General features: G+C 40.5%; 1 protein-coding gene across 7 annotated transcripts in view; it reads right to left on the reverse strand.

The window, feature by feature from the left end:
- Positions 1-626: 626 nt before the first annotated feature.
- The window catches only part of TMTC4 (transmembrane O-mannosyltransferase targeting cadherins 4), a 58727-nt gene continuing 44808 nt past the window's right edge, over positions 627-14545 (reverse strand). For 6 of the 7 annotated variants that reach the window (XM_073348871.1, XM_073348898.1, XM_073348890.1 and 3 more), the window contains 7 exons: positions 9881-9960; positions 9572-9679; positions 9326-9467; positions 8420-8534; positions 7189-7301; positions 2657-2726; positions 627-2134 (listed from right to left, as the gene is read on the reverse strand). In XM_073348871.1, coding sequence (XP_073204972.1) covers positions 1983-2134; positions 2657-2726; positions 7189-7301; positions 8420-8534; positions 9326-9467; positions 9572-9679; positions 9881-9960 — 780 coding nt within the window. In that variant the 3' untranslated portion in view covers positions 627-1982. The other variant, XM_073348881.1, reaches the window with a different exon arrangement.

The following is a 14545-nucleotide window of genomic DNA, read 5'->3' on the forward strand; positions in this document are numbered from 1 at the left end:
GCATTTTGTCAAATCTGCTGTGAAAGTGTTCTTAAAACAAACGTGTTGGGTCATCTGAGACTGCTATAACATGAAATATATGGCAGAATGCAGACAGAACAGAACAGGAGACATACAATTCTCCCCCAAGGAGTTCAGTCACAAATTTAATTAAAAGCATTTTTTTTTTAAATGAGCATCAGCAGCATCGAAGCACGTCCTCTGGAATGGTGGCCAAAGCATGAAGGGGCATATGAATGTTTAGCATATCTGGCACATAAATACCTTGCAATGCTGGTTACAGAAGTCCCATGCGAAGGCCTGTTCTCACTTTCAGGTGACATTGTAAATAAGAAGCAGGCAGCAGTATCTCCCATAAATGTAAACAAACTTGTTTGTCTTAGCAATTGGCTCAAGAAGTAGGACTGAGTGGACTTGTAGGCTCTAAAGTTTTAGATTGTTTTGTTTTTGAGTGCAGTTATGCAACACAAATCTACATTTGTAAGTTGCACTTTCATGACAAAGATTGCAGTACAGTACTTGTATGAGGTGATTTGAAAAATACCATTTCTTTTGTTTATCGTTTTACAGTGCAAATATTTGTAATAAAAATCATACTATTAAGTGAGCACTGTACACTTTGTATTCTGTGTTATAATAGAAATCAACATATTTGGAAATGTACAAAAATATCCAAAAATATTTAATACATTTCAATTGGTATTCTATTGTTTAACAGAACACCACCATTAATCGCAATTTTTTTGAGTTAATCGTATGAGTTAATTCAAAACCCTAGTTTAAAGTGCAGCATACTCCAAAAGTGGTGCTGTACAAATGTCTGTCATTTCCATATAATATTTCTGTGTTTATAAATTAAAAGATGCTTTTTTCCCCTAACTGCCACTTCAGCGAAATCACCCTGAGATCTGAAAGCGAATCTGGATTTCTTATGGTTCATGTGCCAGCAGAAGGGATTCTGCAGGTCATTTTCTTTGTGGCTTTGTGCTTGGTTCATCCCTGATGCAGGAACTCCAAGTTGCAACTTCCTGAACCAGTGGGAGTTGCTATGCCCAAGAAGATAAGAATTAACCCGGGGCATAGGGTTGACTGTGTTTGCCCCACCATCCTGCCACAAGAGTTAAGACAATTTTAATGGCTGCTAGGGGAGTCCTGCCAGCAGAGGCTGACTGGGAAAAGGCTGCATCAGTGCACCTCCTGTACCACGGCCACACTCACTCCTTAGCCAGTGCTGCCCACTTGTACCACTACATTGTTCTGGGAAGACTTTCTGTCCCTGGGGTCCTTCCACCTTGACCGAGTGCACCATCACATAGGGCTGATAACCCTATGCTTGTCAAATTGTGGCCTCATTTACACCTTTGCCAACCCCATTGCTGTCAACGGGTTTGCACAGGCACAAACTTAGTCAGAATTTGGACCTACAATTGTAATGATTAACCATTCTGTTGATGTGCTATATAGACTGGAATCCACTTCACTCTCTGAAGTGAATATCTATGACTCTGCATATGTGTAAGGGATCCCATTTTCAAGTAGGACAGTGCCATTTCTTCAGAGTCACTTTCTCCATTTTAGTATTCTACACTGATACTAAAAGTCAGATGAATGAGTCAACTGCATATGAAAATAAACTTTCTATTTACTTATAGTGTTGTGAAATAGTGTTGTGAAACTCCACACTACATTAAATTTCACATACCCATGTCAGTGTATTTAATGGGCTTTAAAAACAGTTAAAGATTTCAAAAATCAAAAACAGAAAAGAACATTCTTGAGCTGAAATTTTAGAATCTACAGTTGAGTCAACTGAAAAAAAAAAGATACATTTCCAATGTAAGACCAAATCAAGCATTTGAGTGTGCATTAGTGGTGCTGTAACTATTATTTTTAATACTCTGTGACTGAATCCCTTAAATGGTTAAAAGTAGCCCTGTAACATTAAAGGTATACAGCATGCGCTGACAGCCTAAAAAGAAACATCAGACATTGCCTTTCTTTTGCAATTGTTCCAGTTTTCTTTTTAAGAGGCTGTAGTTTTCCTTGGTCCCGGGTGCAGCAGGGTCAAGCTTCAGAGAGACTTCATAGTGTTTCTTGGCTAAGTCAAGATTTCCCCAGCGATGGTAAAGCACAGCTGAAACAGCAATGAGTAGTTTTCATTAGCAGTATTGTTGAATAATGTGCAAATTGCCAATCGCTTGGAAAACAACATTAAAGCATTTGTTTCCAATAAAGTGGTTTTTTTTGCTGGTTAGTGGCACAGTAGTAGTTTGTTCTTCTGCCAGCTGCAGGAGCAGAGCTTGGGGAAAGAACCAGCCATGGAATGATGGAGGAATGAAATATGTTGTAGCCATAAATTACTGTATTTATATGAGCTCATAAAGATTTACAAGCATAGCTCAAATGAATCAATTTGCAGCCACTGAAGTTCTGCCATCTCTGGACTACTACGTTCAACCTATCTGATCTGTCATACCATGTGACAGCTTTTAGTTTTTGATGCCCCATTTCCTTGATGGCTTTCTAGAAATTAATCAGAACAGAAATCCACCCAGCAGGAACAGTCTCAAAACTTCTTTTTATACACAGTGAACATAAGGGAACAAACAGCACATTTGATAAAAGTTTGCTCTTGAGGAGTTAGAAAGGTTCTTACCCAAATTACCATGATAACTGGCTGCATTTGGATTGGCTTTAATTGCCTTGAGGAACAAAGCTTCAGATTCCTGAATAATTTGGAAGAAGATGTCAACAGTATAGGTTACTCATGTAGTACACAAAATGCAAGTGCACCCAAGCACCACAAAGACTTCACAAATTGTATTAGAGTTGTAGCCATATTTTTTCTTCTATACAATACATTACCTCCCCACAATGTTATATAGAACACTGTCTGAACTTGTTGCTCTTTGGTGGCTGCAGCCTCCACTAAATATAAACTACACAAGCACCAACATATCACAGGCTTCTACTATTATAGCAGGCAACTAGCAGTACCCACTATGGTTAAGTTTGCAAAGCAGTGTACGTTTTAATCAAATTTCCCAATATTCCTAATGTTTCAAAATATTCACCTTTTAGGTAGAAGTTTTCCCTGCTTGTTACTGGCCCAAGATAATGTTCTATTTTGTACTGTTTTTAAGTTTTCAGCAAAAGCTTTTGCCTTTAAGTTACAGACTAACATGGCTGTTACTCTGAAACCTGTCATTCCTCCTACTGTTCTAAAAATTAACCACTTCTTAATTTTATTGACACACAGTTACAGTAAACACATCTGAAGCTGAGGTCTGAATATAATCCACATTGAGGAACAGTACCTCTACTTTAAAATATAAAAACTACAAATCACTGAAAAAAAAATCACTACATCTGCAAGTGTCCTCTGAATATTCCCACTTGTGGGATGTGCCCGCAGCACTGATGACATCTGGGAACCTTTTAGAAAAGCAAAGGCCTCTCATGGCACCAAATGTTCAGAGCCAAGATTATAAGAATCTGGTCAGTTTCTTAACCACTTCAAGTTTTGTCTTCCCCATGCTAGCTGCCAGTGTAGAGACCTTTGCTCTGTGTCCAGAGAATCCTTGTTAAAAATCATCATGGTTAAAAAAAAAAAGTTAAGTTCAGGTATATTAGAAGGGTAATTTTAGGTAGTTTCTGTGCTGCTGTACATTTTAGATTCTTGGACAGTCTCTAGCTCAGTTCCCAGGCAAAAGACGTAGAGAGAAAAGGCCAGCTGTAAGTGGTACGTTTCGTGTTCCTTGAGTCTGCGGGTGTAGGTAAGTGCAGACAGACAGACATGCTAGCTCCGCTCAAGTTGGAGCATTCAACATAGCAGCGTAGCTGCCGCAGCATGGGCACTAGTTTGGGAAAGCTGCAAGAGTATAATCCCGCCCAACCCCCTGGGTATGTATTTGGCAGCTCGCCCAAGGCACTGCCTGGGCTATCTCAGCCACATTGCTATTTTTTGGTGCTAGCTTGAGCAGAGCTAGCATGTATGTCTAAGTCTACCCAGGCTGGGAATTGTACCTTCCAGCTGTTGTGTAGGCATACCCTAATGCACAGTTAAAGTCCAGTGCACCTCAGGAAAGGCCACTACTTCCTAGATGATTGTCTGGTGTATGAGGCCTTGACATCTTAGGCCCAAAAACCAAATACAGGCTGTCCTGTGAGAAAAGTTTTATAAACCACAGCCATGAAGGCCTACTCTGTCCTTACATGGGAACAAGCTACTGAACCATGCATCTGAATTCTCTCAAGTGGGGAAAACAGGCCTTTGGTGGCAGGATTGGCATCTCCATCTGTCTCCAAGTTCATTACACATACACACACAGCAAAATCCTCCAAACAAACTTGCCCTAACAGCAGAAGCAGGAAAAAAGTTAAAGATTAATAAAGTCACACTTCCCACAATGTTGGAATCTTGCTGCAATCTTTGCTGCATTATCCAATATGCTGGAAATTCTAAGATTTTAGTTAAAAAGTAGACTTCTACTTTTTCCATTGTGAAGATACAGCCATCAGAGTGCATAGATAAGCTGCTGCCCAGTTAACCCAGTCTTTCAATAAATTGTCATCAGCCACACAGTAGGAGCAACAAACACAGGAACTCACTCCTCCTCTATCCAAGTATTATAGAGTACAGTTATTGTGCATGGTGTTCTCCAGAAAACTTAATAAAACACGTTTGCAGCTGACTCCCATTACCATATGCCTTCTGGCACATACTTATTGAAAAGATTTTATTGCCATTGCTTTGCTCAGCAGTTAGTCGACGAGCATCAGATGATTAAAGGCAGTTTGAAGAATATCCCATTGCATTAAATAAACATTTCAGTACACTGGGCAATATTTCAGTTGGTCTGAACAGCCAAATCTTTAAATTTAATGTTGTCAGGATACTTGCAGCACTGTGTGTAGCAAAGGCTTTGAAAAAAGCATGTTGCATATTCCATCTGCTGCCAGAGTTGCAGCACAAAACGAGTTTGTTTTTACCTCAAATATGGAGACCCACTGAATTAGCCAATGGGGCTAACATCTTGTATTTCTAGAACAAAAACACTGTGGATAAACATATAATATACACACAGTTTCAAAGCATTAGAGAGCTTCCGAGATCTGTAGTTGCTTTGTTCATTTCAAAAAGGAAGGGAAACTAATTTGCTAAAACCAGGTCTCAATTAAGAAGTTCCATCTTTCGTATGCTTAGGAGTTACATTTCTGTAAGTCATCCGTTCTGGAAAAATGCATAGTGAATTTGAAACTACAGGGAACATTGCTGCAGTCATATTGAAAGAAAACCTAGCTTTCAAGCTGGCAAGACATTTCCAAATCAATAGACTGCTTCAAAAGGAATATGGATTGAAAAAACATGCTTAGTGTGCTTCAAGGGCAGAACTGACACCTTAGCAATCCTTATGCAGACACATTATTTATGAGAATATCTATCCATTAAGTGCTGGAAGCCATATCATCATTTAATCTTTCTCCCCAACACAAATTTCACTCAACATGTCTAGGCACTTGACACATTCTAATCTTGAATCTTTTCCCTAGAAGAGATCTCGGAGATACATCCCTTTCTCTCTGTCCTTACAGCTAGAACTCTTGTCGAGGCTCTCATCATCTCCCATGTAACCTACTGATCCCTAGCCTTCCTGATGCCTACATTCCTCCCCTCCAGTCCATACAGAACGTAGCTGCTAAGATCATTTCCCTTCCCTATTGAACAAACCTCATCAGTCCCTTCTCTGAATCTCTCCATTTGCTATCCCCTGCTACACCACATCAAGTTCAAGTTGCCTGTTAGTGCCTTTTAAGGCCCTACATAACTCCACACTTCCCCACTGATCATACTGAGCTTCTCATCACATTCTCTCCCACTACCACTTTCTGGTTCCCTCCACTCCACTAACAATGCTAATCTCAGAGCCCCATTTTCTCCCACAACCATCTCTGTAATTTCTTCCATACTACCCCACTCCAAACAGAATGACTTTCCTGAGCTGGTCATCAAAGCAACTCCCCTCTTTTCTTTTAAGTCCTCTCTGAAAGTGCATTTCTCCTGTGACAACTACAGCAAACTTGATAGCTTAGATACATGGCTCGGTTTCATCATCCTGGAAAAGGGCAAGAAAATGGAGATAAATATCACCTGACACTGTAATCGGTGAAAAAAATATATATATATATTTCTATCCTGAAAGGTCTAGAGGTCATAAATGCTTCTCATTCAAGATATATTCAGGATGTTACTTCAGTGCTATATTATTGCTACAAATCAAAGGATCTTAGTGGAGCAAACATTTTTTATATGAGGAATTCAAAAAGCTTCCAGATTATACATCTCTTCCTGTCACTTACATTGCAGATGAGGAGGATGAATATAGAGGCAGTGAGGACAACTACAGTTATTCACAGTAGGTGGCTTATTCTTGGTAAATGATTCCACAAAATAAGACTAACTTTTGGCTCATTAACAAGCAAACATAACTCAAACCCTTTGTGACACATATGTAGAGCTGTGTGCCACTGCTGATCCATTTACAAAACACTCCACAGATGCATGAGTTGACTTTGATAGCTTGCTCCTAAACTACCCATTACAGAAAATGAGACCAAATGGAAAAGTTAATTGCATTTTTTCCTTGCTGCCCTTCCATTATGTAGTCTCCTGTTAATGTGCGTTTTATTTCTCCTTCATGCTGTAGGAATCGTGGCAAATACTGATGAGAATATGTAATAAAGAGACTGATTCTCATTACATGCGGCAGTCAATTACTTTTCAGAAACAAATGTCTAACACTTACCAGATGAATTGTGTTTACCCCTTTATTTGCAGAAGTTTTCTGTATGTCCAAGTACAAGGACTGGTTGGTTCTTTCGGTCCTGTCCTATCTACAGACTTAAATTCATTATCTGGCTCTCTTTCAAAGTACACACCACAGTGATTGGATGCCCCCAAGTATTTACAAATTTATTCTCATGACACAATGGGTGTTAAGGAATTATCTTTATTTTACATTTGGGAAACTGTGGCACAGAGAGATTAAGTATCTTGCCCAATGTCTCACAGGAGTTCTGTGGCAGTGTGACACTGAACCCTGAACTGCTGAGTCACAGTCCAGTGCCTTCCTCCCACAGATTTCATTTTTAAATGCAAACATTCAGATCACTTCCCCCTTTACATACCTTATATTTCTGTGATTTTCCCAGTACGTTTGCCAAAGAAAACATAAGAGAATGATCATTAGGTATCAGTTCCAGGGCCTCTCTTCCAACTGCTTCGGCTTGTGCTAAATTCCCTGGGAGCCCATACCGTGACGAAGGAGAGAAGGGAAAGAAAAGATAACTTTTAACATAGCTAATATTTTAGCTACTTCCACACTGTGAGCATATGTATACTGTATTATAAATAAGGCGATGATTCTGTCACAGAGGCCACGGATTCCGTGACTTTCTGGGACCTCCGGGACTACTTCTGGGGCAGGACTGGAGCAGCTGCCATTCCCAGGGCCGCCGGAACAGCAGTCCCCGGCCACCAGAGCAGCAGCTGGGGTGGGATGGGGTTGGGTTGGGTCAGCCCTCTCCCCCCGGGGCAGGAGCAGTGGTAGTCAGCCCCTGCCACAGGACTAGCAACGGGGCTGGAACAGCTGCAAGCCCCGGCAGCGCTGTTGTGCCTTCTCCCCAACCAGGCTATTTTTAGTAAAAGTCAAGAACTGGTTGCGGGAATTTTTATTGCCTGACTGGATTCACCACGCAAGCCACAGCCTGTGTGTTGCGCTCTAACTGCCCCACGTGGAGCCTGCCAGACTATGTTAATGCGCACTAGCTACCTAGAGCACACTAGCATACAGAGCAGTTAGAGCGCAACACGCAGCCTGTGGCTTGGGTGGTGAATCCAGGACCCCAAATTCCACTGACACTTGCAGTGATTTGCTTCCTATCAGACCCTCACTGCACAGGCTGTGGGAGAGGAAGAGGAGCAGCAGGAGAGGGAATGTGACAGAGGAGGGAGAAAAGAAAGAGTATCATCCTCTTGGGAAGGAGGTCCACACCTGGAATTGACCAAGGTAATTATGGGCCCTAGGTGACATAGGAGGGCAGCTTTCCTAGTGCCAATTCTCCTTTTCTCCCTGTTTGGGGGTAGAAGTCGGGGACACAGTGGCGGGGGGCAGGCCCCCACCTTGGCCACAGACAGGAAGGGGCAGGAAAGAGATCCCTGTTTTTCTAGGGAGTGAGGAGAGAGAGGTCCTGGTTTCTTTGGGGTGAGGGGAGCAAGGGAGAGAGATGTCCAGGCATCCTCCATTTTTTTTTCATAAACATCCCTAAAAGTCTCTGAGCCAGGTTGGTATTCTTGCTAGCTTCAAGGTTTATAAGAGCTGTTATGTAAGTAACCATCAAAACCATTAATATACTGTACCTGTATTATCAAGCAATATAATCATGTTGTTCCAAGCCAAACTATGCTCTGGTTTCAGAACTGTAGCATTCCTCCATGCGTTCAATGCATCTATGTGGCGATTCAAATCTGCATACTGAAAGTAAGGCAATCCACAGTAATTACATCCTGCTTTACTTTTGTCATAAAGTTCATGCTAAAGATGGTACAGAGATACTCATGTGTCTTGTTCATTGTTCCCCAGGGTCTTTTTTCTGAAACATGTATGTAGTATCAGAATGCTATCCCATTCAGCAGACAAGGGTGCATTGAAGAGCGGTGGTATTTTTAAATCTTTAGAGATAATCCCTTTTTATGAAAAATTCATATTTTCCTTTTGCTTTTCTGGTATGACTTGTTTATGGTTTTTAGATATACATGTGCCTAGAGGAAAAGGATGGGCATACACTTTTTTTTTTTTAAATCTAAATAAAATATTGAGACCAATCTGCGTTGAACTTTTTTTTCTTTTTGGTATAGCTCTGGTTACACAACAGGTTGTTGAAATATACTAATTTTTTTTAGAATTGAAGCCAACATTTTGAAAAGTGACTAGTAATTATCTCCTGGAGAAAAAGGCAGCTTTGTGAAGCATAGAAGCTAGATTTTTCCCCAATATATTTGTATTTGTATGTTTTTATATGAAAAAGTAATGACAAACTCAGGAAGCATGCCTCTTTTGTAGATGAGGGAGAGGTAGCTTGGGGATTGACAAGAGATGGTGTTATAAAACATGAGATCACCCACAATCTACACTCAAGCAAATCTGAGTTATTGTCAGTGTTGAGCAATAGCTGGATTTTCAGTGTAAATTCTGCTTTATCACAATTTAAATAACTTTTTAATCATATGCCACAATTTCATTAAACAAAAAAAATAAACACTTACCAACCGTCCTAAATTGTAGTAACAATCTGGGTATTTTTTCCTGTGTTTAAGTGCAGTCCAGTAGCTTTGCTCTGCCTCTTCAAACCTTCTTAAACTATTCTGTACTATTCCTAGATTCATCCATGCAGCAGCAAAATCAGGCCTAGGCAATAATTTTAAAATACATTTTAGCATATGGAATATAAGATCCCATTGTACTGTTTGTTGTGAGTTGATGCAACAATGCTTGCCATTCTTTTAACATACTGTATTTGTACAGCTAAGGAGAGCAGCCCCTCTGCTTCCTGGAGCTCATTTCTTTCTTTCAAGATATTTCCAAGGTTGTTCATGGCGTGTACATATTTGGGGTTCAACCTAGAATATAAGAGAAACGTGTTACTCGTAGGGAAACAAGGTACTGTAGTCATTCCCTTTCCTTTCAGCTGGATGATTAGTTATGTGACACTGCAACATTTTGCAGCTGAAATCCCAAAGTCAACATTTTCTCAGTCTTACTATGCCTGAGAAATTAAATAACTGTTAGGATAGCTTAGTGAAATAATAAATTGAAAATACCTTACAGCTTCCCTGTAGTATTTGATTGCAGCTGTTTGGTTGCCTTTATCAGCCAAGTTTTTGCCAACATTGTAGTGCACCTGAAAAGACAGATAAAAAAATTTATCCAAATGTTCCAGACAGTCAGATATATCGTGGGACCAAGTTGCTACAGTTTCTGGCTGCAAAATCAGAATTCATTGCTTTCAGTGCTGAACCTTTCAATGGCTACTTTTCTTTTTTCACGCTTTTAAGACTTCTTTCCCCCATGCTATCAGTCAGGGATGGGAAAGGTTCCAGTTGGTTCCTGAGATATGGACTATCATGAAGAGGGCACAAAAAAGTCTGACGAAGAAATGGACAAGTAGGGATACTTATACCAGCTACGATTAGCAAGTCTCTTTGCTTCCTGATATTGCAATAAAGTCACATCACTTTGTGAGATTATCCCTTTTAGGATGGGGGAAATAAGAGGTACATTAATGGGAAGCTATTTTCCAGCCTGATTAACAGCTAGATTGCACCATGTAGGCATAGCCCATTTCAAAGGGCAGCAAGAGCACCAACAGGCTCCCAGGCACACACAGACATTGATGAAGTACAGCTTACTTCTTCCATGTTGCCAGCCAGTCAGCTTGCTGGCCATTGCACAAGAGACCCATAGACCAGCTTTCTGGCCACCCTTGTGTCTTCCAAGGGGAGTAAGAACAGAGTAATACCTTCCTGCCACTGAGCCCCAGAGTTGCAATTCTGCTTGGTTTGGTGCTCAAGGGGAGCTCCTGATACTGTCCCCTACCCACTGTGCACCTGGGTGACGGCCAGAAAAAAAAAAAAATCTAACCTTTAATAATTCGACAGACTATAATATTTTAAATTCTGCCTTCAGAAACAACTGCCTTCAATGGGAATATGCATGCATGCTCCAGAAGAGCACTTTTGTTTCCTGTTTAAACATTTATGAGCTGATGTAGCATTTCATTGTCAAATCAGTACTAAAAGCAAGATGTTAACTGGAAATGACCTATTATATTATGCCCACACACTCCTTTACCAGTCTTAACAGGTAATTATCTTATATTAATAGCTCCAAGAGAAAAATTCCTTACAGCTGTGTAACAGCACAGTGCTCTCTAAGAGCTGGGTGATTGGAAAGGTGTAATCTAAAAATGCACTGTAGTATTTTAGAGATACTGAGGGTCTACTGCACAGCTGATATAAGCCAGCACGGCACCATTGAAGCTAATGGAGCTACCCCAATTTATACTAGCCAAAGATCTGACCCTGTATAGTTATCTTTGCATAATATACCAGTGGGATTAGGAAATCAGTACAAACAAGTATCAAGCAGGCAATATAACTGAATACTGTTGTACAGTAGATTGATACTGAAGAATCCCATGCACCGCTACAGACTAGGGACCGAATGGCTAGGCAGCAGTTCTGCAGAAAAGGACCTAGGGGTTACAGTGGACGAGAAGCTGGATATGAGTCAACAGTGTGCCCTTGTTGCCAAGAATGCCAGTGGCATTTTGGGATGTATAAGTAGGAGAATTGACAGCAGATCGGGGGACGTGATCATTCCCCTCTATTCAACATTGGTGAGGCCTCATCTGGAGTACTGTGTCCAGTTTTGGGCCCCACACTACAAGAAGGATGTGGAAAAATTGGAAAACGTCCAGCAGAGAGCAACAAAAACGATTAGGGGACTGGAACACATGAGTTATGAGGAGAGGCTGAGGGAACTGGGATTGTTTAGTCTGCGAAAGAGAAGAATGAGGGGGGATTTGATAGCGGCTTTCAACTAGCTGAAAGGGGGTTCCAAAGAGGATGGATCTAGACTGTTCTCAGTGGTAGCTGATGACAGAACGAGGAGTAGTGGTCTCAAGTTGCAGTGGGGGAGGTTTAGGTTGGATATTAGGAAAAACTTTTTCACTAGGAGGGTGGTGAAGCAGTGGAATGCGTTACCTAGGGAGATGGTGGAATCTCCTTCCTTAGATATTTAAGGTCAGGCTTGACAAAGCCCTGGCTGGGGTGATTTAGTTGGGGATTGGTCCTGTTTTGAGCAGGGGGTTAGACTAGATGACCTCCTGAGGTCCCTTCCTACCTTGATATTCTATGATTCTATGATACACAGTGCTTGAAACACAGTGCTTGAGAGAGAAACAATGTTATTCCCCTACCCAAAAGCAATGTTTTTGTCCAACTGATTCCTCTGTTTTTTCAGCAAAGGGCAGTAAAAGTGACAATATGACATTTTAAAAAAAACAAAAAACCTCACACATCCTTCAGTTGGAACACGGGTTATATGGTATACTACATTTTATTCCTTCTCCAACAAAGTAATGTCTGCTCAGGAGTACAACCATCTTTCCTTTCAGTCGTGAAAGAAAATCAATGATCAAATCTGATATTAAAAGGGGACACTTTATTTATATTCTAAATAAACATAAAAACAGCCATACTGGGTCAGACCAAAGGTCCACCTAGCCCAGTATCCTGTCTTCGAACAGTGGCCAATGCCAGGTGCTCCAGAGGGAATGAACAGAACAGATAATCATCAAGTGATCCATCCCCTATTGCCCATTCCCAGTTTCTGGAAAACAGAGGCTAGGGACACCATCCCTGCTCATCCTGGCTAATAGCCATTGATGGACCTATCCTCCATGAATTTATCTAGTTCTTTTTTGAACCCTGTTATAGTCTTGGCCTTCACAACATCCTCCGGCAAAGAGTTCCACAGGTTCACTGTGCATTGTGTGAAAAATGTGTTTGTTCTAAACCTGCTGCCTATTAATTTCATTTGGTGACCCCTAGTTCTTGTGTTATGAGTAAATAACACTTCCTTATTTACTTTCTCTTCACCAGTCATGATTTTATAGACCGCTATCATCTCCCCCATTAGTCATCTTTTTTCGAAGCTGAAAAGTCCCAGTCTTATTAATCTCTCCTAATATGGCAGCCGTTCATACCTCTAATCATTTTTGGTGCCCTTTTCTGAACCTTTTCCAATTCCAATATATCTTTTTTGAGATGGGGCAACCACACGTGCATGCAGTATTCAAGATGTGGGCGTACCATGGATTTCTATAAAGGCAATAGAAAATATTATATCTTATTATGTATTCCTTTCTTAATGATTCCCAACATTCTGTTCACATTTCTGACTGCTGCTGCACATTGAGTGGCTGTTTTCAGAGAACTATCCACAATGATTCCAACATCTCTTTCTTGAGTGGTAACAGCTAATTTAGACCCCATCATTTTATACATATAGTTGGGATTATGTTTTCCAGTGTGCATTACTTTGCATTTATCAACACTGAATTTCATCTGCCATTTTGCTGCCCAGTCACCCAGTTTTGAGATCCTTTTGTAGCTCTTCGCAGTCTGCTTGGGACTTAACTATCTTGAGTAGTTTTGCCAAATTTTGTCACCTCACTATATACCCCTTTTTCCAAATCATTTATGAATATGTTGAATAGGACTGGTCCCAGTACAGACCCCTGGGGGACACCACTATTTATCTCACTCCATTCTGAAAACTGACCATTTATTCCTACCCTTTGTTTCCTATCTTTTTACCAGTTGCCAATCCATGGATTCCCTCTTATCCCATTACTGCTTACTTTGCTTAAGAGCCTTTGGTGAGGGACCTTGTCAAAGGCTTTCTGAAAATCTAAGTACATTATATCCTCTGGATCCCCTTTGTCTACATGCTTGTTGACCCCCTCAAAGAATTGTACTATATTGGTGAGGCATGTTTTCTCTTTACCAAAACCATGTTGACTCTTCCTCAACAAATTATGTTCATTTGTGTGTCTGACAATTTTGTTCTTTACTGTAGTTTCATAAAGTCTGTGATGCTTTCCCCTTCTGTGAGGTTGTTTTCAAAGACCCTGTAAACAAATATGAATATAAAGGAGACAATTGAAGTCAGAGTACAAAATTTTAGGGTCACAAAGATGAATTCCCAGTGTCATGCTGTGTCCAAAATGCATAAATTGGAATCTCCAGTTGGATTAGAGAGGTTATGTTACTTCTATATTTGGCACTGGGGCAACTGCTGCCGGAATACTGTGTCCAGAATTCAAGAAGGATGTTGATAAATTGAAGAGCTTTCAGAGAAGAGCAATCAGAATGATTACAGGATTAGAAAACCTGCCTTACAGAGATTGAGCTCTTTGAGTCTATTTAGCTTAACAAAGACGGTTAAGAAGTGTTGATCACAGTCTACAAGTACCTACCTGGGGAACAAAAAAAATTGACAATGGGCTCTTCATTCTAACAGACAAAGGTATAACAAAAGCCTATGGCTAGAAGTTGAAGCTAGACAAATTTAAATTGGAAATAAATCATAAATTTAAGAATGAGGCTAATTAACCATTGGAACAGTTTATCATGGGTTGTTGTGGATTCTCCATCGCTGGAAATTTTTAACTCCAGACTGGATGTTTTCCTAATAAGCTATGCTCTATTTCAAAAGGAATTATTTGAGGGAAATTCTATGGCCTGGATTATACAGGAAGTCAGATTAGATGATCACAATGCCCTTCTGGTGGCAGAATCTATTAATATGACTCTCAGGGCTTGCCTACACTACCGCGTAAGTCCATACAATTTATGTTGCTCAGGGGTGTGAAAAAGCCGCCCCCCACCGAGCAACGTAAGTTACATCAACTTAAAGTG

The sequence above is a fragment of the Lepidochelys kempii genome, chromosome 1 (assembly GCF_965140265.1).
Source record: "Lepidochelys kempii isolate rLepKem1 chromosome 1, rLepKem1.hap2, whole genome shotgun sequence".
NCBI classification, from domain to species: domain Eukaryota; kingdom Metazoa; phylum Chordata; order Testudines; family Cheloniidae; genus Lepidochelys; species Lepidochelys kempii.